This window comes from Rattus norvegicus, chromosome 19 (assembly GCF_021556685.1).
Source record: "Rattus norvegicus strain SHRSP/BbbUtx chromosome 19, alternate assembly SHRSP_T2T, whole genome shotgun sequence".
NCBI lineage: Eukaryota > Metazoa > Chordata > Mammalia > Rodentia > Muridae > Rattus > Rattus norvegicus.
Genome location: NC_141552.1, coordinates 55,746,503 through 55,774,096, shown reverse-complemented (window position 1 = coordinate 55,774,096; position 27,594 = coordinate 55,746,503). Strand labels below are relative to the sequence as shown.

The following is a 27,594-nucleotide window of genomic DNA, read 5'->3' as shown; positions in this document are numbered from 1 at the left end:
GAGAGACTACTCATTGGTTACCAGTGTTTACTTCTCTTACAGAGGACCAGAGTCTAGTTCTACACTGAGCAGCTTGTAGCTGCCTGTAACACCCGTTCCAAGTGGATCCTGCATCTCTGGCCACCGTGGGCATCTTCATTCATACCTGAGTGCATGGAAACACACACACACACACACACACACACACACACACACACACACTTTAACAAATAAAATAAAAATTTAAGGCAAAAAATGTACCAAAAAATACAACCAAAATGAATTCTTCTGAGGGATTTGAAGCAGATTTGAACACACAGAGGTGTAACTATGAAGATGGGTCAATTAGTGCCTCGCAGCCTGAGTAACAGAAAGAAAATAAAGGAGGAAGCCTGAGAGATCTATGAGGCACCATCAAACTTAACCTTGTGTGAGAGCAGGCAGAAGAAGGGAAAGGAAAAGGCAGTTAAGGAAATAATGACCACAACCTGTTTCCGATTTAATAAATGATGTGAGAATGGATACATTCAATAAACTCAATAGACACCGGGCAGGATAAACACGGAGCACTCCATTCCGAGACATATTACAATCAAGCACAGATTGTAATACGTGCTTTCTGGGGCACAGAAAGAATGTTAAAAGCAGAGACAAGAGATCTGTCACGTACAAGGGACCCTCGATAGGCACAGAAAATTTCTAAACAGAAACTATGATGGCCAACAACTCGTGGGACGACAAATTTGAAATGGTTCAAGGAAAAGAGAAAGTCAGCCAAAATATCTATGTTTGGCCAAACTGTCCTTTTAAATGAAGGACAAATCATGACAGTCTCAATTTAAAAAACGTAGATTTTGTTAATAGACCTGTCCAACAAAAACAAATCCCACCTGTGGAGAGAAAGAGGCATAGACAGTGAAGCAAAGTTAAATGAAGGAACAAAGAACACGATAAGGCAAATACGCGATTAAGCACGGATGAATGTACCCTTGTATTTGGGGTTTGTAGGCTCCCCTTTCTTCATGATTTAAAAGAGAAAGGCAGGACAAGGAGATGCTCCAGCAGCTGAAGGTGCTTGCTGCCCAACCTGGTCACCTGAGTTTGAACTGCAGGTGCCACAAATCAACCTCTGATCTCCTCATTCACGCAACAGCATGGGCACAGAGATGTGCACTGGGGGAGGGGTGGGTGAATAAATAAATAAAATCTAAACTTTAAAATAAATAAAAATGCACGAAGTCAATCAAATCCATATTAGGGTTATATATATATATATATATATATACACATATATATATATATTTCTTTTTCTGGAAATGATACTGAAAGGAAAGGCAGTTAAGTTAGGAAGAGAGGGTTTTGTGTGTGTGTGTGTGTGTGTGTGTGTGTAATATATATATATATATATATATATATATATATGTATCACAGAAGCTGAGGAATATTATAAATTATATTAGTTTTAATTTGAAAATGTAACCACAAGGAAAAATTCAAACACAAAAATAAAGAAGAAAATTAAACCACAAAATCTCAATTACAAATATTTTAGAGGCTTGGGCACTAGCTGGACAAGTGTGTAGACCTGAGCTGAAATCCCTAGAGGCCACATGCAGCAGGATGTAGTAGTGTGTGTCTATAATCCAGAGCGGTGGAGACAGGAGAGACGAGTTAGCTGGCCTATACAGGGGCAAACAAGGAATCCTGTCTCATACCAGGTCAGCCTCTGGCCTCCATTTTCCATGTGTATTCTATGGCTTGTGCCTAAACCACACACATGCACACACACACACATACACTCACACACACACTCACACATACACAATCTCACACATATACACAATCTTACACACATTTCCACACCACACACTCACACACATACACACACTCACACACATACACACACTCACACATACACAATCTCACATACACAATCTCACACATATACACACACTCACACACACATACTCATACATACACAATCTCACACACACACACACAGTCTCACACACATACATATACACCATCTCACACACATACACACACACACACAAATATGGGTGGGACTCATTTTTAAAAATCTATCAAAAAAAGTTTCTTTTGGGGACCTAATAATGATAAATGGTGTGGTTATACAACATTGTGATTGGTCTTAAGTGCCCCAGAATTGACATGACATAAACACAAATTAACGTTTTACTATGATTAATTTCATGTTACATGAATTTTTATCTCAGTTTTTGATAGTTTTTTACAGTGGATTAGTTAGCTTGCCTAATGCCGTGCAACTTTTATAGATTCACCCACCCCTTTTCGTAAGCACTGTGTAAAATCGCAAAGTTCAACCACCCACATGGTCGGTCTCCTGTGTGTTTTATTTTAACTTGTGCTGGAACTGCAGCCAATGGTTATATGTACGGCTTTGCTCTACATATCCGTTCCTTACATTTTTATTTCATTGATGGTTTTCTGCATCACCACACTCTTTATGAGAGTGTCCTAATCAGCATTAATGCCATCTAACACACAGCAGATGATCCACTCTGATAAATACAAGACATCGCATGCAAATGAAGCCGGGACGGGTCAGTCGGAGAGCAAATGCTAATACGTTCTCTTCCTCTTTAGCTTGGAAGCTTTGCTAATTTTTATTCCTTTCATCTTGAAAGCAACATAGAATAGCTCTAGCCATTGCAGAATCATAGCCAGGCTTAGAAGGGCACACTCATAAACACCATTGCAAACAATGACAATGGGGCCGAAAGTCTTAGGCAGGTGCACAGATCGCCACTGGGATTTCACGCTTATTTTTGCAGAGGAATGACCCAAATTACATGACCAGTTACAGTTCTGCCAAAATGACCTGGATTAGAAATTGAATCACCTTAAGGTTAGGGCAACTATTTGGAAAAGAAGTGGCATAGGATCTACCCAGACATCTCCTGGGTGTCCACCCAGAAGAGTCTAAGGCAGCAAATCACAGAGACAACCACGCATGCGTGTTTTGTAGCACTATACGCAAAGGCCAATGCAGGTGAAGCCAGCCTTGGTGCCCATTGGCAATAAAAGGGTAAAGAAAAAGGGTACAAGCCCATAGAATGGAGTAATATAATTTGTGAAAGATGACCTTTACGGGAAAATAGATAGAACTTGAAGACATCATATTGACCAATACAGGACAGATTTAGAAAGATAAATACCCCATGTTTTATTCATACATGGAATCTAACTGTTAAAAGGAAACCTGAAGTAGAAATAGGCTGTAGGACTATTTAGGACAGTGGTCCTCAACTTTCCTAATTCTGCAGCCCTTTAAGACAGTTCCTCATGTTGTGATGATCCCCCTTACCATAAAATAATTTTTATTACTACTTCATAACTATAATTTTGCTACTGTTATAAATCATGATGCAAAATGAGATACATAGGATATCTGATATGTGACCCCTATGAAAGGGTCATCCAACCCTCAAAGGGGTTGCAACCCACAGGTTGAGAACCAGCAAGAAGGGAGACAACATGGGGACTCGGAGTATACATAATCAAAGTGCATTGCATGTATGCATCTATGCAGATGTGGTAAGAGCAGGACTCAAGCTTGGTGACATAGCATGTGCCTACCATACCTTAGACCCTGGGTTCAATTCTCAGCACTGCAGAACAAAAGGAGAGTGTCATAATGAAAGCTGTCATCTCTGTACAAATAAAAGCACTGCTTTTAAAACACTATTCATTGGAAAACAAAGTAAAGGAGCTTTCTTTACTGACTCTCTGGAATGAATTTCAAAAGCATCCTTCTGACATTCTGGATGCCTACATACAAATCTTACTGACTACAAAATGGTACTAAGTACAGGTTCATTTATTTTACTGCATTTTTCCTTCCCTCATCCCAACCTTAAATGTATTTCTACCTTACACACATATTCTTGGTGTTTTTTTCTGCATTGATAAAGACAAAGAATTAGACTATATTTTAAATGGTCACTTGTCTTAATACAGTTGCAGAAGTCCAGAGAGGCTGAAAGATTATAGGAGAATTCTCAATATGGCTTTTATATACAGACTTCTTCTTTTAATAACATCTTAAGGTAAGTATGATATGTGTCAAGTACTGACTCAGTATTGACGTATTAGTGTTGGTGCGATGATAATGATGCTGATGGTGGTGGTGGTGGTGGTGGTGGTGGTGGTGGTGGTGGTGATGGTGGTGGTGATTAACTAAATACAGTTCCTTTGATGTTTTCTTTAAATTTCTTTAGTTTTCACCTAATGTTTTCACCTGGGTTAGTCATGTTCATGTTGGTTACCTTGTTTCCCTGGGTTTATGTGGTTATGACAGTTTTGAGACTTCATTCATACATGTCTATGTGTGGGTTTGTGCATGTGTGTATTGTGTCCAGGGAAGCCAGAAGAGAATGTTGGATACCCTGGTGCCAGGATTGAATGCAGCTATGAGTCACCCACTCTGGGCTCTAGGCGCTGATCGCGAATCCTCTAAAAGAGTACTGTGTGTTCGTAACTGCTCAGCCAGCTCCATAGCCCATATGTTGGGCTATCTTATTGAGTGTTATGAGGCATGGTGTGAAAACAGAAGTCTGAGCTAAGCCATCCATAGAACAAGTTCAAAAGTAAGAGAAACCCAAAAAAAGAAGCTGAGCTTTCAACTGGGACAAAGTATGGGTCTCTGATGTTCAGTCCTACACAGGTCTGAACGGCCTCAATGGGTGCAGTTCCTGCTGACTTTCACAGCTCGCTCCACTCAAGTCCTCCAATGGTTCTCGACACCCTCCCTATGGACACACAACACTCTTCCTACAGGGCCAGTACAAATCTGCCATCCCAGCAGATTCCCAGGGAAGGAGGATCCCTGGCCATCAGGAAGGTCATGAGTAAGACGCTACAGCTGAGTGGTCCAGCCTAGACAAGTCCCTCTTACATCTGTGGGAAGCTGGACTTGCCCACTGCGACATTCACTAGGGAAAGCAGTGCGGCAGAGAAGATGGACGTGGCGGATCGAATACGCCAAAGCATGTCTTTGATTTTAACTGCCTTTAATAGAAATGAATGAAACTCCCCTCCCCCACTTTGTGCTCCCCTCATCTCAAAGGGAGGATAGTTGCATTGTCCACACAAGGCCAGGGCCACTACTTCCTTGAACTCTTTCTTTAGCTTTGCAACCCACCAAACTTTCTGAGGACATTCTCATTCTGGGGCTGAGTCCCTTCACACATGTATGCTAATATTTTGTTTAGAATATTTTGCATTTATATTCATGAGCAAGAGTGGTTTTTAATTTTCCTTTCTTGTTTGTCCTTGACAGGGCTGGGAACCAAGGTTATGCCGGCCTCACAGAATGAGTTAGGAGGATTTTTGACTTTTTTCCTTTCTCCGAGAGAGAATGTCAGATCTGTCTTAAATGTGTTTGGAAGAATTCCCATTTGAACACTTGTTAGCCTGGAGTTCTCTTTGTTGGAACATTTTAATTATGGATCTATTCTCTTCCAGAGACAGAGGAGCTCTTTTTGTGTAACTTTTTGAATGCAATTTCGTAAGACTATATTTTCTAAACTTCCCAATCTTATTTTAGTTTTTGTTTGTGTGTGAATGTCTGAGGGGGTCAGAAGAGGGCACTGGAGCAGAAGTCACAGGTGGTCATGAGCTATGAATTGTAGGTGCTGGGAACCAAACTGTGGTTCTTTAGAAGAGCAGTAAGTGTTCCTTGCCCCTGAGCTGTCTCTCCAATGTACCTTCTTTTATTATTTTTGATATAATCTGTTAGATGCTTTTGTTCTAACTTTATTCACAAGGCTACTTGGATAGACTCTTCATATTTAGCCTTCTTCTGTGATACTTGCAATTAAGGATGTCAGTTTTTGTCTAAGTGGCGCCTCACAAGTTTGACTTACAGTGTTTGTCATCCATGAGCAAGAATGATTGCTAATCTCCATTGAGATTACTGTTGGAGGGGTGTAGTAATTAAATTCCACACCTTTCTGGATTTTAAGTATTTTTTAATTAATGATTTCCAGCTAATTTCACTGTAGCCACGCACTTACTCTCCATGATTTCAACCCTTTGAGATTTATTAAAACACTATTCTTTATGACAACACATAAATTTAGGTAAATAGCCTAGGTAAAGTTGAGAAGAATGTGTTCTCCAGTTGGTGGAGACACTTTATAAACGTAAATCACATTTGCCTATTTTGCTCAATTTATTCATTTTTCTATGTCAATCCTTTGTAATTTCAATAATATTTTCCTAGCTTGTATATCAAATAGCTAGACAGCAAGATACCATAACAATAAGCCCCCTGCAATCTGCATTTCTACATATATACATATATGTGCATATTTACTACTCCTTCCTGTAGTTAATATTGGTATGAAAACTAGCTGACACACTAGACAGCATTTCCTGTCTCTCTAGGAATGCTTCCCATAAAGGAGAGCTCACTGTGTTTTTATTAAATAGATCAAGCTGTATGCAATTTCTGTTTGGTTCACTAGCTTCTAGAAATACCAGTAAATCCATGTCGTGAGGCCTTCACCATCAAGTGATAGCACTTAGAGATGAAAGTCTGTAGGAGATGTAGGTGAAAGTAGAGGGTGAGGCACTCATCATGTGGTTAGTACCCTCATAACTAGCAGAAGATGGAGAGATGGTGCTATTCCCCTGTGCTTGCATCCAAGAAGCACCTTAAAAGGCAAACAGAAGGCAACCAATTGAAAGCTAGAAGCAATGTCTTCAAGAGATAGCAAATCTGCTCTCTCTTTGATCTTGCACTTCCAAACCTTAGAATTAGGGGAAACGGATGCCTGTTGATTGATCCACTTGATCTATGCTATTTGTTATAGCAGCCTAAGTGAACTCTAACTTTTCTAAATTAATTATTTCCCCAAACCAGACCTGCTAGAGTTGGTACCTTTGACTTTGGGGTAAATCTGTCAAGAAAACCTGGGCTCTGTGGGGGTCTTCTCTTGACCTCTATGGACTTCTAACCCACCCTGTTCCTGTTTCACCCACAATCTCACCATCTTCTCACAGCTACACCCTGACGCATGCGTCCCTTGCCCCTCAGTCATTGTCTACAGCTGTGCTTCTGAGAGAAAGCAGCCTGAGATCCATCCACGTAAAATGCTCCTACTCACTACTGACAAAGGCAGATGGGCTAGAGTGATTAAGAGCACTTGTCACTTGTACAGAGGACCAGAGTTAATTGCCAGCACCCATTAGGTAGCTCATAGCTGGTGGTAATTCCAGGTCCAAGGGATCAAAGATCTTCTTCTGATCTCTGTGGGCACCTGTGTAGGTGTACTAACCTACACATAACCACACAGAAACAAAATGAAACAAAAATAAATATTCAGACCTGCACTAAAAGAAGGCACAACTAAAAGTTATCTACTGGTGATTATTATCAACTTCACAAATTTATTTTAATTGAACAAACTGGAGGCATTGTATCAGTTTGGTTGTGATGATATTTATATCCTGAATTTCTTCATCTTGTGAAAATTCAAGACATTTTCTAAGCCATGAAAATCCTGTGTCTCCTAGTTTGAAGGGACTTGGGGCAATCTGCTTTAAGGAATTCCCCTTATCTTCTTATCTGTGTTTTGAAGATTTCTATTTTTAAATGAATTATGATGAAAACATGCATTACCCAAAAAGTACGCTTGGGGCTGGGGAAATGGCTCTGCTCCTAGAGTCCTTACTCAAGTGCATGCAAACTTGAGTCAGGGTCCTAAGCACTTAAGTAAAAATCCAGGAGCAGGAGCACACATCTATAATCCCCAGGCTGAAAGACAGGACTGGAGGACGTCTGGGTTTATTGAACAGCCAGCCTTGCCAAATCTGCCAGCTCCAGACCACAGTGGAGACATTCTCTCAGAAAAGTAAACTGGAGAGACTGATTGAGAAAGATATCCAATACTGGCCTCTGACCTCCACAGCAGGTACACGCACATGTGTACACACATACATGAACAAATACACTCACATACCCACAAACCACAATGTGCACATTGTTTTAGAATATGGAGACCCTCAAATCCAGTCTCATACATTTACGGGTGGAAAGAGAAAGCTGATGTCATTCCCCAAGGCCACCCAGGATTTACTACTGTGGTGTAGTGTTCTGGATTCCCAAGGCAGAGCTTTTTATCACCATAAATTACTTACAATTGGCGACTTGACACATCTGCTCAGATGGAATTATGGGGTTGATTTAGAGCTAGAGAATGTGTGCCTCTAGGCAGACAAGGACATTGGAGGAAAAGGAAAAAGGGGGTACCAGGATACGGAGAGGGGAGAATGTCCTTACGAGAGGAGACCCGGAAGAGACAGCAACATATGAAGTGTGCAGGAAACCAAACAGTTACCAGACAGTCATCTCTGGTGTTCAAATAAGCTGATACGAGAATGGAAGTGGTTATAAATATACACAAATGGGTAGCAATTTTTCCTTTGCTTTAATGAATAAAGGATATGGGCATATTGAGATATAAAACATGTAAATCTTCACTCATTTTTATTTCACCTTCTCAAGGCCAATGTATAAAATATAATCTATAAGCATAAGTGACACACCACAGACCATAAAATTGATCTTGAACTTTATCCTCCAAGCCATTTTCAAAGTGTGAACCTCTTAGTAAGGCTTTTGTTTTTAATTCATAAACCAATTTGAATTTCTTTTTTTTTTATAAAGATGCAAAACTATTCTAAATTAAGCCATCACATCCACATCCCCAAGCTGGCTGACTCTGACCAAAGATACCCAGGAAAGAAGCTTCTATCTTTACTTCAACCTCATAAAGAACATGCAAAATATAACAACGATACTTTGACACTACTTTATAATTAATCAGGGAGTTGATCCCTCCTAGAAGACTTATGTGGACATCTATATTCCCTGAGATGACTTTGTGTACATTTGTGCATATACTTGGTCTTGTTAAGTTTGTTTAATGGGGTTAATTGATGGATCTTCTTTGAAACTGGTTAACATTGCTCCAACCTATGTTTCTGAAATCCATTTGGCCACACTTTTGCCCTGATATCATTTTCAACAAGGTCAATGCTGTGACCTCACTAATACTGTGACACGATTAACCCTGTTTCTCCTATAGGAGATTAAAGGACAGAGGCTAAATATCTTTCCCATCCTTAAATGAGTACAAGATAAATATGATTTAAGCCCAAGGATACTGAATCAGTCTCAGGGTGTCTAACCATAGATACTCTTCACCTAAAATTCTATTATCCTCAGAAGAAAGTTAAAGAGACAGGGTGGAGAGCTGAAGTTCAGATGACTGGGAAGCTTGTGTCCCGTGACTCTAAGGTAACTTGTGACCCAGCCATTCGGGGATTTATTTGAGTTCAAGTGTTTGTATCTTAGCCATATGAGCTGTAAGTTTGGATTCCAAGGGAACAAAATGGGAGGGGTGATATGGGGAGGAGAGTGAAAGGAAGACAGAGTTGGACGAGGGAAGAGGGAAAGAGAAAGGAGAGGAAAGAAAGGGAGAAAAGGGAAGGCAGGAGGAGGAGAGGGAATGGCCGGTACTAGAGATAATCAGAATGCAGGGCAGAAAATTAGCCATAGCCAATAAGATGTCATGTGGCAGAGCCTGGATGAGTCTGAAGGTGTGAAATTCTTATAGCTCCATATGTCAAAGCCTTTCTTGGCATGTTAGGATCTGAAGTGATGGGGAAGAAGCCAGTACAGAAGAAAAATCTACACTATCTTTTAGTCTACATTAATCTCTACAAGCTTCCCCTGAGAGTGCCAACTCAGCCGCTGAAGTTCATGAGCCTCATCTCCAGCCACAGACCTCAGGTGCATTCCAGACTCACGCCATCTGTGCTAAGGCTCGCCTTCCCTTCAGCTTCGAATTATTCAACTCTGCACATAATTCACTTCTAATTTATCAGCTGCCATCTGAGGCATTGACTATTAAATATATTAATATTGTTACTTTAGAATAAAGTAAGTGTAAAGGATTCTATGCAGCATCCTTAACAAGAAGCACTGGCTACTTGGATAATATCCCAGGGGGCCCGCCATTTTACGTAAGGTATTTTCCTGAATACCTGGAAAATATAACATGGGGGCGGGTCTTAACTTAAACACAGTAAGTTGTAGATAAGCACAATGATTTAGGGCAGAACGAAAGGCCAGAAAATTCTACAAGGGGTGTTAGAATCCTCCATCTCAGAGTAGACAGAGAATGGGAGTTACCTCTCTCAGTTCACCATGTAAATAATTTCTCTACATACAGATGTTTGATTTTTAACAACGAATCTTACAGCAGTGAGAAAATGTTGCTTATTTAGCGTAGAAAGACGCCATTGTGGTAAGAAAACTAACAATGGACAGACATAAACACATAGTATTCTCTTAGCAATGGGAAATATTCTGGTCTTACAGACTCAATCATAAAACAATCTGCTGTATTTCAATACAGTGCATGCATTTACATCCTTGCGTTGAAATACTTTATTTTTGCTGTACACAATCACCAGATTCATGGCTTGTTGGTTCGGCTATATTCACAAGTCTATGAGCTTGCAAAGGACTCATCTCATGAAAGCCTATTGTCAGATGAAGTAAGTCACACTCATGGGTATCAATATAAGGACTGCTGTGTATTCTTCTGGAGGAGACCATTAGTTCAGGCTCCCCTGTCAGGATCCTACTCACTTATTCAGCAAAATCCATGGTATTTCTCACCCCACAGCAGGACACCACATGGGTTTTTCTCATTCCCTGCCTGACCGGTTCTTCTGACTCCTCAGAACTGGTCTGTCCAAGAAACTTTTGGATTCATCTACTCATACACAATCGGGTGGCTCGGCTGAACACCTCTCCCAGCCTGAGCTACATACTAGAAGGTGCATTTGAAGAAAATAAGTAATATAAGCCTTTAATAAATCACTCAAAATCTGACATTTCTTTATGAACACTTCATGTAATTAATAGAGGGAAAAAAAGCAAATCTAAATAAAAAAAGAAAAATGTAATCAAGTAGGTTGACAACCAGCAAGAGATAATTAAAATGATCCTGTTTTGTTTCTTGGTTTCATTAACATGCAAATGAGATTCATGAAGTTTGATATTGTGTTTCAGCAAGAGCCATAGAAACAAATTAAGAATGAAAATGAGTCCAACCGATGGAGACTCCTGTTGAGTGTATAAATTAATGAAAACTATGATTGCATCCAATTAATAAAATATAATTCTGTGATTTATTGGGCCTCAAAAATGAAATAAAGCTTTGTAGATAAATTAAATTTTGTTTCTTTTTGGTGGACCCCATTCTGTGAATGCTTTGAAGATTTAAGGAAAGGGCAGTAAATGTTAAACTCTGTTTTACTTTTAAAAGCATGTAGTAGAGACCTTGCTTTCAAGTCAAAGTGCCGTAGAAATGCTGTCCCTGCTGAGAGGGACTTGGTGCAGGATCTAGAATACTGGTTCTCAGACTTCCTAATGCTTCTATGTGTGGTGACCCTCAACCATGAAATTATTTTTGTTGCTACTTCATAACTGTAATTTTGTTACTGTTTTGAATAATAGTGTAAATATCTGATATTCAAGATACTCTCATATGCAACCCCTAAAGGATTTGCAAACCACAGGTTTAGAACCATGGGTCTAGAATGCTCCCAGAGGGCAAAGAAATCCAGCTCAGTGCCTACACAGTCAGAGATCTAGAATGGTGAATAGGAAGAGACAATGACCAACATCTCAAACTACAAGGTACTTAAAGAACGGAGTAATTAGATCAAGAGCCCCATGACTCCCACTGGTTACAAAGATCTTGCTGTTCTTCTCCATGGACACTTGCACTCTTACAAACACCAAAGTGCACACTTTTCAAATGATATGAGATGACACTTGAACCTTGAACCATGTCATAAAGCTCAAGACCATGCCACAGGGTCATGCAAACATCTCTATAGTCATTGGAACTGAGTAATGTAGAATGTATTCTCTCTCTCTCTCTCTCTCTCTCTCTCTCTCTCTCTCTCTCTCTCTCTCTCTCACACACACACACACACACACACACAAACACACACACACTGTTATGTTCAAAGTTCCATATACTCAAACTCAAGCAACAAAAATAGCAACAGCATCAAGAACGCTAACAGCAAGGAATGGATTTTGCAGTATGGTGGAAGAGGAGATAGCTCGTGGCTCTTATAAACATGGGTTGTTGGGAGTCTGTCTGTCTGTTAAAATGGCTTGCCACTTGTCAGTGTGTTCCTCCAATGTTTGTGCTGATGTCTCTTACTTCTCTATATTAAAGAATTTAGCCACGGCAACACTGTCATTTAGCACATGGTTGTTTGGTCTGGAACCCTCTCGTATCTCCCAAAAGTGAGTTATCTTTAATTATCTTCCCTTCCCTGGAATCATATACAAGCCATCGAGCCCAACCTACCTAAGAGATGACAAACAACTGAAACTGGGTATTCCTCAAGGGGCAGAAAAGCCTTATGAAGCTCTTGATCCCCAACAGCAGGGAAAATCATGTCAACCACATCTAGAATTACACAAACTGAGGGATTACTATTTTTAAGTATGTAGTGTGCCTTAAAATTACTTCTTGCAGACTCCTTTAACTTGAAATAGGAAGGCAATTAAGTCCCCATCATTTCTGTATTCATAATGATTGCAAATCATTGCAAAAATTTTTCTTTATAAGATACATAAAAAATTTACCAGATTGAAGAAACTAAGTTCTTCGGTTGTTAAAATGATAATATAGAGTCTTCAGATAGGGTTTATTTCTTCGCCTTTCCTGAATGGAAGCCAGATGTCATAAACTTTGTGTTATCACCATTGGCCTGTTTCAACATTTACTTCTTTCGCAGCACATCACTTGCAATGATTTGATTAAGAAAATAGAAAATTCACAAGATTCAGAGCGAGCCAAAGGGTTGCGGGAGAGCAGACTCACCATCTCTTCGATTCAGCCTTGCGAATCCAGGACCGTGACTGCTGGAGAGCTCAGAAGAACTGCTGAAGGATGCCTGAGGCAAGGCAGACACCAGGGCCTCATCACAGTCATCTGCCAGGAGAGAAAATGCCACATTCCAGTGAGCACAGAGCTGACAGTTCTCTTCAAATCAATAGACACAACAAATAAACACAACATCAAAATGAGGATCTAAGCCATGCACAGTGGCATGCGCCTGTAATCCTAGTGCTCAGAGGGAAGGTGCAGGCTGATCAGGAGTTCAAGGTCATCTTCAGCTATAGAGTGAATTCAAAACCAGCTGGAGCTGTGGGAAACTCTGTCTTAAAGTAAGTAAATAAACAAGCCTGAATTCTCTAGAAATACTCCTATTATATATGCAGTTTATCTCAGAAAGTCTGGCAAGCTCAATAAAAACTGGAAAACAACTAAGAGATAGGAGATTGTAGAAACAGAGAAAGAAGACATTGTGGGAATTTTAAAATAAAACGTTAAGGTCAAAAGGTATGTTTTAGGATTTTTTTTAGCATGAGCAGAAAGATGTATAAGTTTAACTATGTTAAAATTAAGAAAGTTTACGGGCTTAGTGGTACACACTTGTCATCCTGGGAACTCGGAGGATGCTGAGTAAAAATCTCAAGGTCAAAGCCCTAGCTGGGCTAGGAAGGGAACTCAAGGGAACGTAGTTAAGTTACTAAGTCCCTATCTCAAATTAAAGCAGAAAGAGGGCTGCTGCCCATGTAGTTCAGCGGTAGAATGCTTGCTTATCCTGTGCAAAGCCCTGAGTTCATTCTCAAGTACCACAAAACACAAAGAATCTAAGGTTCCTAAAGATGCTCTACAGTGGAGGAGAAAAATGCAAAATGCATAAAGTTCACAGACAAGAAACAAATGAGCCATGGATGCCTCTCTAAGCACATAAAAGTTTGTTGGCATGTTTAGAATCATGTAGAACATATGAAAGAACATATTTAAAGATGGAAGAAATGTATGAAAATATGCCTGAAGGAATGATACAAAAGAGGTGTAAAACAAGATGTCATCAGCATCCCGAGTATAGAAAACATTTTAAATGGAGAAAAATAAAACACCTCCCATTTGGTTAGAAAGCACACTAGAAAACTGGTTCAAGGCTTGGCCAGAGTCCATGCAGCCCAAAAGCCATGCTGATTGATACTCAAACTTAAGAAAAATAAGAACTACTAGTGGATAGTACTTTATAAGCAATGAATGGACAAACTGGACAGGGTCAAAAAGACCAAAGTATCAGGAGCAGGTGGGACTCGAGAAGTCTCGCCACACTACTTATGAGAAAACAAACTGAGCAACTGCTTGGTAAAAACAGTCAGCGGGAGCTCATACATTTGAACTTCAGCATATCCCACACTCCACTAGCTCTATTAAGAAGCAAGTGTTTTCAGGAATGGCTTACCCATGAGGAACAACAGCCTCAAAAAAAAAAAAAAAAAAAAGCAAAAGCAAAAACAAAAACAACTACCAAGATGATATACAAATGCTAATCATTTTCGTTTCCCATCAAAAGAACAATCGACCCCAAAGAACTGACAAGAGGCACTGTGGTTCACAGTGAAAAATAAATAGATAAATAAACAAACAAACAAACAAACAAACAACACCACACCAATGAAAAGGAACTTCAGCAATGCAAGAAGGAGAGTTCATAGGGATGGAGAACTTTTAGCAGAAATTCTGAATTATAGCAGCATAATCTATCTGTGAGTTTGGGGATTTTAAAATGCAAAGCTAAATAATATTTAAAAGCATCCATGACTTCTCTTCCCAATCATTTTGAGAGACTGTATGAAACTGTAAAACTTCAGGATTGTGTACACCTGTCGGGTAGACTCAAGATGAGGAAAAAAAAACCCTAGGGTGGAACTGCCTGAGGTGGAAGTCTGGGCATTGATGCCACCTTCAAAAGATGCCATTTTGTTATAAAACTTTATAAAAACACAAGCATGGGCATAGTATTCTTCTACCTGTGGCTCTATTAAAGTAGAGACAAGTCTCCATTTACTTATCTGGAATGTGTATCACATAGACTGCTGTCTGTGTGTAGGTGATAATGGGTCCGTATGTGTGGGTGTATATGTGCATATGTGTACTTCTCAGGTGTTTTACTGTCTCCAGGCTCTCACTGCCTGGGAGTTACCGATGAGTCTAGGCTCACTGGCCAACAAAGGCCCAGCATTCAACCTGTGTCTACACCCCCATTGCTGGGATTACAAGTGCTTACCGGCACACCCAGCTTTCATATGTGGGTTCAGGGGATCAAACTCAGATCCTCGAGCTTGCTAGGCAAGACCATTACAGACCCATCTATCTCTCCAGCCCCACGTATATTGCTTTTAATATTAAAAAGCAAAGTACAAAGAATAACGTTAGGATAAGGTTTGCTTTGATAGCCATACATGCTGAATTTACTCTACAGAGGCTTCACAGTGCTTTACTCTCTTGAAATTCTGGAGTTGTTCTCACCTTTGCTTCAATCAGAAAAAAAAAGTTCACATTTAGTATTTTTACATAGCTTGGTCATTTAAAAAGCACACCCTGTTATTGTCTCCAAAGTTTCCTTTGGCAGTAATTTGATTTAAATTAATTCAAAAATTCTCTGGATTCACCAATAATGTAACCGAGTTCTTTCTGCCTGCACACAGCTTGCTCTTGGGTGACTTTCACAAGAATTTGTCCAGCGTGACCATGCATTTTGTGTGTGTGTGTGTTCTTTTGAGGTTTGTTTGTTTGTTTGTTCTTGGTGGGTTTACTCGATGTTAGCAATCAAAACCATGGCCTCACTCATTTAGGCAAGCACTCAACCAACTGAACTACGTTCCTGCCCTGCACTTGGTTTCTGAAGATTATCTCGGTTTTTTATAGAGCTCATTTTTTTTTCTTCCTTTGTACGTTGAAGTCTCTAGCTGACTCTTAAGGAAGACAGGTTCTTGCATGTCGACTGATCAGCTTAAGTGCTAACACCAGCCAATCTAGTTGTTAAGTCAAGTATTAAGGGGTGTGGACATGAAAAGACTTACAACCCATAGAGTATTGGGGCGGGGGCTGTACTCAATTAGACCAGCAACAAGCAAAATGCTTTAGCACACTGTTGAAGTTATATGTGTTTGTGTACACAGAAGTGCACTGTGTACACATGGGAAGGGTGCACACACACATTGCATGCATGTATTGTGTGCATGTATGAATGTGTGTGTGTGTGTGTGTGTTCACTAATATTGATGTGCTTTTGGGTCATTATTAGTATGCAGGTATGTGATGCAAAAGACTGTTTAACTGCTTCTCAAATCAATTATGCAGATCAGAATCGATTTTGTGAATATAAAACGGGCCACTGCTGTAGTCACTCTGGAAGGTATGTATTTATTGCCCATTCGTTTTTGTCAACTGTAAATTGAGAATCCATATTGCTCCACTTTTAGGTTTAAAAGAACAGGGTTAAAGTGGGGGGAGGGGGCATCTTTCCCATTCATTGGGAGAGGGACAGGCAAACATGGGAGGTTGATCATGGAAGGTATGGATGGGGAAGTTTGGGTCAAGTTCCGGTTGACCTTCACATGACATGACACTATTCCTTATCACAAGCTTACACAACCTTCTCCCAAGCTGCTGTTTTTTTTCCCCTAGCAATAGACTGGTTTAGTTATTCTTTTCCAACTAAAAAATAACCCTGCATGCTTTCCTGAGAACTTCGATCGTTTCGTACACGGTAACTGGCCTTTATTATTTCGCCACTGAGACACCAATATTAATAACTTATCAATGAAGTCATTGAGGCACAAAAGCTTGCCTCCGGGTCTTATCTTGCTGTAATAGAAAGATGATATTTAAAAATCAAGTTGGGGTAGGAAATCAAGTACATAAGAACCTTATTGTATTAGTACGATCATAGTGACCGTTTCTTCAGGTTTCATTGTCTGAATGTTGTAGGGCATCATGGCAGTGGGGATAAGATGTGTCTCTAGAGTAGCTCTCTCAAGCTCAGGCCTTCCCACTCTATTTACTTGTTACCTATTTGATTGTCAATAGTTTGACAGAACGAAGGGAAGACCCTGGGCAGCATTGATGAGTCCCAGGTGAACAAACGGGACATTCCCCTGTGGGTATCAATGGAATGGAATTGAATATTATGTATAGGGGCCTCCTGTGAGTTTAGTACTAGACAATGGGTTTTCTCAGGTTGCACCAGCAAATCAAGAGTTCCGGACTATTGACACCAGGGAACAAAGTTTCAGTTCAAAGATTCTCAACCAGTGTGGATGGACTGCAGCTCTAGGTCATTCTTGGCAAAGCCAGATGACGTTAGACCCTGTCTGTTTGAGGCAGGTTATCCCTGGCAGCCAGTAGATCAGGAGCAGAGACGCTCCTTTGCTTGTTGCACTGCATAGGGCATCACTCTGCAGCATCCCAGTGGAGCTAAGGATGAAAAACAGTATTCCGAATTCAAATCCTAGCCTTCTGCTAAAGCGATCTCTCAGCTGGTACCCTCCAGCTTCCTCTCATATTTCAGCCTGAATAGAACTCTAATTTGCAGTTTTCCTGCATTTGAATAAAGAGCATTCAGAATATATTGAGTATATGTGCATTAACGTCTATAAGGGGTTACATTAGCTTAACCCAAAACGATGGTTTTTGTTATTAAGTACTACATCAGATCATCAGAGCACCCTGGTCCTTTCCCTGCCAGGAACACTGTTGGCAAAAAATGAATAAATGAAATTGTCAAGTTACGGGTTGAGATGGCTGATGTGTTGACTAATGGAATATAATAATAAAGTTGCCAAACATTTCAGGGAAGCTCACAGAATTCAAAATGGTAGCGGAGCATGCTGGGATGTTATTGGATAGTTCTATTAGAATGAGAAACTCTCATTATTCTGCTTTTCCCAAATTACAACACAATACTGGGCATTTTGAAAAGTCATAGGAAGATTTCTGCTTTCACACTACTATCAGTTGGAAGTGGTCACAATGTGGGGTTTTGTCTTTTTGCTAAAAAAAATAAATTTACACATTGATGACATTTAGACATGTAATGAATTCTGTTAGGATACCAATGGATTGACGTTTTCTAACTGAGGTTGAAACATTTTCATAGGTACAGGGTGCTGTGTGCACATGTGCATGTGGAGAGGGAAAGAGGGAGAAATACTACAGCGTTTAGATCAATAGCTCAGAAAAGTCAGTGGTTGGTCCTTCCACGGGAGAAAAACTTACCTTTGTCATTAAAAAGACAATGATAAATTAGCTCTCCTGCAAGCTGTGTGTATGAGAACATTCAGTAGTCTCCCGCAAACGAAGGCCTAAGCTCCATTGAAAGTATTTTAATACAGCTCGATAGAAAGTAATTTCCTTTTATTTTGCAAAAGGCTTTAATGCATAATTCTCATAAGTAAGTAAAAGCTGTTCGGTTTTTAATAAAAGTAATTCAATTTTCTTAAGCTGTTTGCAATATTACCTGTACCGTGATAATAAGTGTATATTATAGGTGCTTACGTTCTTAGCGTTTTTACGTCTTTTACCTCATTTGGTCCTGACGAATACCCTATGCTGTCCTATTAGATACTGGAGCAATTTTGTCCTGAAAAATACCCGACCACACACTATTAACTATTGGGACAATTGAGAGAAAATAAGGCACCGTCATTAAATAAATCACCCAAGGACACATTAGGAGTGAGTGGATCCAGGCTTTACCGTGTCATATCTCCTGCTCTGGGCCAACATGTTGTTGAAGAGAGAATTGGTCATCTAAAACACACATTACAGAAAGGCAGGGCTGATTTGCGAGAACTTGCAGTGTCTCTGATGCCTGGTAGCCACCTTCCCTGGTATTCTGAAAACCTGCCAAAAATCATTTGTATCCGTGCTAATGAATCATACAGCCCATGAGGATACACATTGGGGACTGGTGTGGGAGAGGGGGGCGGGGAGCAGGAAGCTGAGGATCTTAAAGGTTTTCTTTTACTAGATGAAGAGATGACTCACTTCAGAGCGAGCTTTGAAAGCACTGGATCTTCATTCCTTTGAGGAAATGGATTTCACAGACCCAAACCAAACATACCATTGACAGCTTTAGGATTAAGGGATGGCCTCTGCTTCAAGAAATCCATATCCTTGGAAAAAATGTTTATTCCAATCTATATTATTGAAAGCTCATCTACTTGAAATTGGAAACCATGAACTAATTTAAAAAATATAGCATACGATTAGGTTGATGTGTGCTATCAAAAGGTTCTCAGAGCGAGGCAAGATTTCATCCACAACAATAATACTATTTTGTCACCGTAAACCCTAGATTTTAGTTTCATAGGTTCAAAATCCAGTCCCCTGACCAGGCCTGACACATGGCTGATATCTGTACCTCGTACATCTCTGATGTCTTTCCAATGAGAGACTGGACGTGGGGGGCGGGGGAAGGAGGGCCAGCCCACATGGGAAACAGAAGCTTCAAAAACCAGCTTCAGAAGCCAACAGTAACTCCTAGAAGGAGTGACAGCCAATAACCAGGACTCGGCAGATCCCACACAGATTCCTCAACGTTAGTCTCTGCTTCCAGTGTTAGAGCCGCTCAAGACCCAGTCAAGTCTGTTCCTAACCAATCACTTAGGATGCCCTGCCTCTACTTAGCCTAACTTCCCCATAGCCACGCCCACTAATCAGGATCCACTGGAGCCTCTCTGACTTCTGGCATGGTACAGCTTCACTCTCTTGTGCCTGCCTTTGAGTCTCTCTCTCAGCCAAATCCGGATGACAATAGCTAACTTTTCTGCTGCAACAAACTGTATCAACAGCCTCTGCTCGGTCTCATTTGGGCGTTCTCTGTTTATCTCCACTCCAGTGAGCTCTTTTCAACCTTCTCGTCTCAGCTTCCCAGCCGTAGACACCCGTGCCTTCATGCTTCACCCTAAGGAAAAGCCACCTAAAGTCTGCCTTCAGGACGCATGTAAGCCTGGGTGTGTTTAGTATGCTTGAAAAAATGATCGATTTCTGATTTTATTGTATGTGTTTATATATACACATGTGTCTATATATGTATATCTGTATATATGCATATACATATGTATATATGTGTATATATGAATCTATCCTACGAATATGTGCATATAGGCATATCTATTATGAATCAGCTCTGGGTATTATTATCTGCAATAGGCACCTTCAGGGGTCCATCTGAGCCTCAGGGTAGAACCACATGGGAGAGATTTCAAACCTCCCCTGCCTATGCCCCACATCCAGCCTGATAGGTGCTGAAATAGATGTGCAAATTAATTCCTATCCGTTGGGGTGTTTGGTTTCTTTCACAAATGTCTTTCTTTATGTTTTATGCCGGTGTTTCATGAGTCTGTTTGAGGACTGAAGAAACAGCCGTGATATCACACAACACCCTTCACCCTGTGAAACCACGTGGACTGAGTGTACAGACAGCCATTTTGCAGGGACATCGTGATCATGGTAGTGGGGACGAGAAAGTTTGAAAGAAAAGTGAAACCGCTATTGGGATTGAGTAAAAGAAAAATGGCTGAAGGGAGAGCTGATGCCACGGTTAAGAGTAGATACTGCTCCTGCAAAGGATCCCAGTTCAGTTCCCGGCACCTCTGTTGGGTGGCTCACAACCACCTGCAATTCCACCCTCAGGAATCCAATGCCTCTGGCTCATTTGCACATGTGGGTGTGCACACAGACAGACAGACAGACAGACAGACAGACAGACAGACAGACGGGAATGCACACAATTAAAAATTAAAATAAGACTTTGAAAAGTAAATAAAATAAAAGATACCATGTTTAGAAAAGGGGAAAAGGTTGGAAAGAAACAAAGATACCAATGGGACTAAATAAGACCTAACTTTTTCTTCTTCAGGTAGTGGAATGGGCGATACACTGACTTATCTCCTCCTCGAATTGTTCCCTAAAATAACAGCTAAGCTAGACTCTGGCGAGGGTAGTCGACTACGGATTCCTGGGCTTCTCTGAGTATTAATTTGACTTTGACGAGAAAATTAACATTCACTTGAGGATGGTGGTATTAGATATATTAAATGGGATAAACATGAGCTTCTAACTGTCAGTCAGTGGCTTAAATTAAAAAGAAAAAATACCATATTGCTGCAATCTAAAACAAGTAAATATTTATCCGTATGTTTGTACAAGCCGAGCTAAGGAGAGACATGCTTCCTAAGCAATTCGCTTAGGCAGCAATCTATAAGTCCCGACGCATTTTCTCCCACAGAAGGAATGGGGAGGCTGAATTCATGACTGTTAATGCTGGTGGTGTTAATGGGGTAAGCTTTCATGTGGGGGCAAACACTGGCTTGTGTGCTCCAAGTTACAGCCATAGTTTAAAGAGCTTTCCCAATTAATCTTCACAAATTAATGGATTAATGGGAAGGCAGTTAACTTTTAATGACAGCACAGCCAGAGGCTGATTGATTTTGGAGTTTTAATAGCAACTATTTAAACTCTAGATATTAGGACAAAGAGACCCACAAATCCACCCCAGAAAAGCAACCAAAGGTGAGGGAGTCAGAGAAGTAATTGTTTTAAAGTCAAGTGAGCATTGGCCTCCTTGGAGTCTACGGACTTCACGGAATTTCGTCGGCAGATACGTTGACCACATTTCACATTGCCTCCTAAGTAAGAACAGGAAGAACGGAGGAGTGAGCTTTTCTATGGTTTATTGTGTATGGATTTAAGGTAGATACTCACTCCGGAGACTAGGGATGATATGAGCAGGCAAGATTCTGGAGAATGTGGACAGAGGAGATTCCACAAGAGACCCCCAACCCCCGCCCCTTGCATGAAGAGCTACAAGTGGGCAATGGCTACTTGCTGGGCAGATAAGAAAAACTGGAACTCTACACATCGTTGCTGAAGGAGTGAATGACTGATGACATGGGGGACATCTCTGTGTGTTGTCACTCCCCGTGATATCTGAGAATTTTCACTCTTCTTCTCCTCGGGTTTTAGAAACATAAATTATCCCATTGTGTTTATTTGTGCTCAGTTTTATTTGTTTCCAATGCCATTCTCTCCTGGCGTGCTCAGCCTTAGTTTTGTTTATTATTATTATTATTATTATTATTATTATTATTATTATTATCATTATCATTATCATTATTATTAAATGAAGTACACTTGCTTTTGCCCTTAGGGTATTGAGTGCATATAGCTCTCATAATCCAATATTTGCCACTAAATGTTTTTCTGTGTCTGTGTGTATGTGTCTGAGTGCGTATGTTCATGCACATGTACACATGTGTGTCCATGGATGACTAGTGAGCCCCAGAGATCTGCCTGTCTAGCACTGGAATTAAAAGTGTAGACCACTGGACCTTGCTTTTTGTTTTTTTTTTTTTTTTTGATGGACTCTGAGTATGACTGGGCTCCTTGTGTTTGCATAATAAGTACTCTACTCTCTCATCCACTTCCCGACCCCCATGTTGATCTCTTGGTTAAGTGATATATTTAACAGAAATGACACAAGAGACACTGGGGATTGAGAAATGTGGGCTTTGGATCTAGAGAAGCCTTAAATGCCTGTTCAGGCACTTCCTGGGGTCTTCCCTATACTCCTCCAACTTGACATACTTCTATCTATAATGCACATTAAAGGATCCTTCACAGAAGGGCTTGATAGCTTCACGTGATTAAATGCCTCAGACACGGGAAGTACAGAGCACGGTTTTTGAAATAATGTTTCTCTTTTCTTCTCCTACCAGTTCTGGTGAGTAAAGAAAAATGTGTCCTTTTGAGGAGTTATTAATATGCTTGTCTTGAATGCACCACCTTGGAAATTAGTATGATAAATGGACTTAGCGCATTTGTTGAGACAAAATATTCATAGCAGGCAGCCCAGGAGTTACTGGAGGTATGAGGAGAATATTGACTTCCTCCTTCCGACATCTCACACCCGGACACTTTGACTTAAGGACTATACTCAGACCTCTTACTTTCTCCTGTGGTGTTTCGCTTCCTGCAGCCATTCCAACTAGATAGTCTTTAACTTCAGAGTAGGGACCTGATTGCCTGAGAGGTCTTAGGGTTTGGAGGATTTTTTTTGTTGTTGTTTCTTCGCTTAGAGATCAGGAGGTAGGGAAAAGAAATAGGTAAAACTTCAAGACTTACAATCCGTGTACGCTAGGGAAATGTCACTGAGAAAAGATGGATTCTTAGAAGGGGGTGAATTGCTTTTCATAGCACCATCCTCCAAGCAGAAGAAGGCCATCTTCATAAGACCAGCTATGTATACATCCAAGAACATCACACACCGGCTTTAGTGAGTATAGACATTCCCTCATAGAAGGAGGCAGTTAGGAGGGTCACCCCCACCCCCGGATATTTAGCCTCTCCTCCCACCATGCTGGAAGAAGTCTGCCCTCATTGTATGAGGTCTTTGGGGTTTCAACTCTCAGTGATGGACTAGACTATATAGTATGACATTGGAAGAAAGGGCTCCATTTATATAAATATATATATGTATATATTTATATAACTATATGCAGGGTGAGGACTTCCATATGAGGTCACTTTGAGGTCAACCCAACTCTTACCTACGTTTTGAAAGTAAGCCCAGTAAACTCATTGGATCCTCAAGGGGAACATTGGTGTAAATATTATTTGGTGATATTACTATTACTACTACTACTACTACTACTACTACTACTACTACTACTACTACTACTACTGCTACTAGGACCTTAGGAAGGAAGGATGGAGAAATGTTGTCCAGTACCTTCTAGGGAGAAGTTCTAAAAGCAAGTGCTTCAAAATTAAGTCTATAAACCCATGAGAAAATCGCAGGCCTTGACTACATGCAGCATTCATTTCCTATTGCTAAGTCCTAGGAAGCATTCAATAGCCAGGACTACCCTAGTTTATAGTCTTAATTAAATGTTCAACAAAGCCTTAGATACAAAAGCCTTGAATACCTTATTTTAAAACGAATGACGGGGGTGGTGGGGGGGGGGGGACTAACCACTAAGCTTGGGAGGACACAAAATAAGAAACACAAAGAAAGTTCAAGGGGGAAATTAATTAAAAAATGAAAGCTAATCAACTTGAAAATATAGAAGTTACAAAATAATTAAAGTCGGTTCATTTGGGGGAAACATAATCATTTTAAAAGAAAAAACAACTTAGTTCAAGGAGGAAAAGAAGCATGTAAGAGACCAACAGGAACAGATACCCACCAACTAGGAATTCGACGACCTTCTTCCTTTCCTTCTTTCCTACTAAGTTTGTGTAAATGTTCTTGAGTAGATCTCTACAGGCTACTGCCTGGTCCTCCAGAGCCCAGAGACAGAAGCGGAACACGGGAAGAGCAAGTGCCTAGAATACTCACCATTGTTCCCCTAACAAAATACTGTGCACTCGGTGTCTCAAAATGATACCTATCTAATATCCTGCAACCAATCAGCTCAAGTGGGCTAAAATCAATGCACATGGAGGGCAACCGTGCTGTTGTTTGGAATGAGAAGAACGCAGCTGCCGTGTGAGGTCTTGGGAGGAGCCTGGACCGCTATCACCAGTGGGTAGTCATGGATGTGTGGCAGGGGTCAGATGGGATTGGCCACTAAGTTTAAGTCAGAGGCAAGAGACTGGGTTAAGAAATTGATACAGGCGTGATTTTCTAGACCAGAGATAGGAGAGCCCAACAATTGCTCCAAGAAGGCAAATTGTAGAGGAACGAGGTTGTGTCTGTGTCTTTTACCCTCGGATTCAAGGGTCTTGGGATGGTAGCTCAGCCACCTCCCAGAGCAAAGGCGGGTAGAACAAAAGGGAAGCTGGGTGGGGCTACTAGCGTGGCCAACCCCAGAGCAAAAAGGTAGCAATTAATACTAAGCGCTATAGGTGGGAGCTCTAGAGAAGCGACTGAAGGCCATTTGCAATGCTGGGCTCAGGCCTTGCACTTGACCTTGCTACCAAGCCTTCTCTAATTCTCCTGCCATGTTCTTTCATTACCAAGGACTCTTATGATGACAGGAGGCTAACACAGGCCACCCAGGAAAACCTCCCCATCCCAAGTCCTTGTCTACTCACATCTGCAAAGTTCCTTCAAGCATGTGTAGTATCCTAATCTAAGAGAAGCCATGGATGGCTGAGCTAAGAGAAGCAGGAGTTTGAGAATAACTGGATCATATGGAGAAAGCATGTAGCATCTCCTGTTTAATTAGTAATATCCGCATTTATAATTGCAACTTTTAACATCTGTCTGTATGAATTCAGGAATTTACAAAGTGGAAGCTACTTGAAAGTTTTTAAGATTTTGTTGGTATGCATGTTGTGTGTGCACGCATGCATGTATGCATGAGTGCATGTATGCACTGTGAGTGTAGATTCCCATAGAGGCCAGAAGAGGATATCCGATTCCTTGGAGCTGGAGTTACAGGTGTCTGTCAGCCGCCTGATATCAGTACCGGAACCAAACCCAAGTCCTCTGAAGAGCAGTACGTGCTTTTAGAGACTGAGCCTCCTCTCTAATCAAGAAATAAATAAAATTTAGCTACTTATTCCTTTCAATATTTGGTAAGAACAATTTTCTGAGAGGGAAAGAAGGTAGCAGTCAAACTTCTTAACCACCCTCCCTCCCTCTAAGCAAGGAAGATTTTATAGACACATTAACCTAAAAGTAAAGTAAAAGTATCCTTACAGTGTATGGTTCACTTATGAGGGAATAATTTTTACTGTTCCAGGAGGCCATGTTTTCTTCCTACCTCATAAGTTTTAGAGTTGTTTTCACTGTAGAAAAAAAATGGAAGTTAAATGGAAGTTACAGATACTGCAGAAATCAAGACATTGTGATTCATAGGAAAGAAATTGGGAGAATGTAACTGTGGTGGTTTGAATGGGTTTGGCACCCCGTAGAGTCATGTATTTCAATGCTTGACCATTGGGAATGCGCTACTAGGAGGTGTAGCCTGAATGGAGTGTGTGAGGCCTTTTTGGAGGAAGTGTCACTGTGTAGTGTGAGCTTTGGGGTCTGCTGGTGCTCAAGCTGTGCCCAGTATAGAAAAGATTCCTCCTGTCTGCCATTGGACCAAGAGGCAGAACCTTCATCTCCTCTAGCGCCATGCCTGCCTGGACGCTGTCATGCTTCCTGCCTTGATGATAACGGACTGAACCTCTAAAACTGTAAGCCAGCCCCAGTTAAATGTTTTCCTTTATAGGAGTTGCCTTGGTCATGGTGCCTCTTCACAGCATTAGAACCCTAAGACAACGAACGTCTACAGATAGCTCATCGATACACTTAGACGGCTTTCATCATGCTGTGCTGACCTCACGGCATGTAAAGTAACAGTACCAGTGCCCACTATGTATGTGCTATTCGCATTAACTGATATTTTCTACCTGAAATTGCCACTGTTTAAACTTTGATTCCTGGAGAGAAAATTGGATAAGCCTCAATCCCCCCCCCCTTTTTTTTAATTCTAGTTCTATTAGATGGTGTTTTGACATCAACAAAGAAGTTGGGTTTTTTTTTTGTTTTGTTTTGTTTTGTTTTTGTTGTTGGTGGTGGGTTTTTTTGTTTTGTTTTGTTTTGTTTTTTACTATTTACCATTTTATCACTGAGTCACTTCGAGGGTAGTTATTTGTGCCACTGACTACTGCACACTTAAAAATGGAGGCTGATGTGACTCAAAGTGATAAGGAATTTGGCTGAAGGTACATGGGTTTTAGTAGGGGGAGCCCACAAAGCTATTTTAATAAACAGCTATTTCTCACTGAGGGAGGAAAAAAAAAAACCAAGCCAACTAGAAACAATACGCTTCCCTGAACAATCACATATGAGATTAGGCGGAAGCTGTTTCCATTTCATTGGTTAAGATTATTGTGTTTGATTTCATAATCAAGCAAGGGACGAGCTTGGCTGGCCTCAGAGGCTCCTTTCTGCTGTGTTGGCAGCTTAACTAAAAGCTGGCTGAGCAGGTGTGAATTAGCTCCATGGCAGACCCGACTGGGCTTCATAAACACCTTTCCCAGAAAGCCCAGCCCGTGACCAGGGAACCACTGGTCACAGTTCTAAACACCTGATCCACGTAAAGAGGTTCAGTGGCCTGGGCTCTTTTCTTTTAGGAAAACAGCCAGTTCTGTAAACCTGTCTGTAGGCAAAACTTCTAAAATGATACCCAAGGCTCTAACCCCGCGTGGTAAATATCTTATATGTTCTGCTCCAGTTGAGTGGAGGCAGAACTTGTAAATGTTATCTGATGACACTGGCGTGATTGCAATATATTACCTGACAAGAGGGATTTCAGAGATAGAATTAATTGATAAAAACTCTGAGCTGAGGGTGTAGCCCAGCTAATGGAGTACTTGCCTAGCCTGCACGAAGCCCTGACTTTCACCCCCAGTATCTCATAAAGTGGGTGCATGCTTGTATCTCCAACACATGAAAAGAAGAGGCAAGAGGATCAGGAGTTCAAGGTCATTCTTGACTACATAACAAGTACATAAATGCAAGACCATCCTGGACCGCATGAGACTCTCTCCCCAACCCACCCATGTACCCCCCCCAAAAAAATCCTAATTTTATTTGACTTTCAAGTACTGAAAGGCGAGATCATCCTGAGCTTTAAAAAGCCTAAAGGAC

At 40.8% G+C, this 27,594-nt stretch overlaps 1 protein-coding gene across 1 annotated transcript in view; it reads right to left on the bottom strand.

The window, feature by feature from the left end:
- Cntnap4 (contactin associated protein family member 4) overlaps positions 1-27,594 on the bottom strand; it is a 278,839-nt gene that overhangs the window by 221,214 nt on the left and 30,031 nt on the right. The window contains 1 exon segment of the mRNA NM_001107432.1: positions 12,951-13,061. Coding sequence (NP_001100902.1) covers positions 12,951-13,061 — 111 coding nt within the window.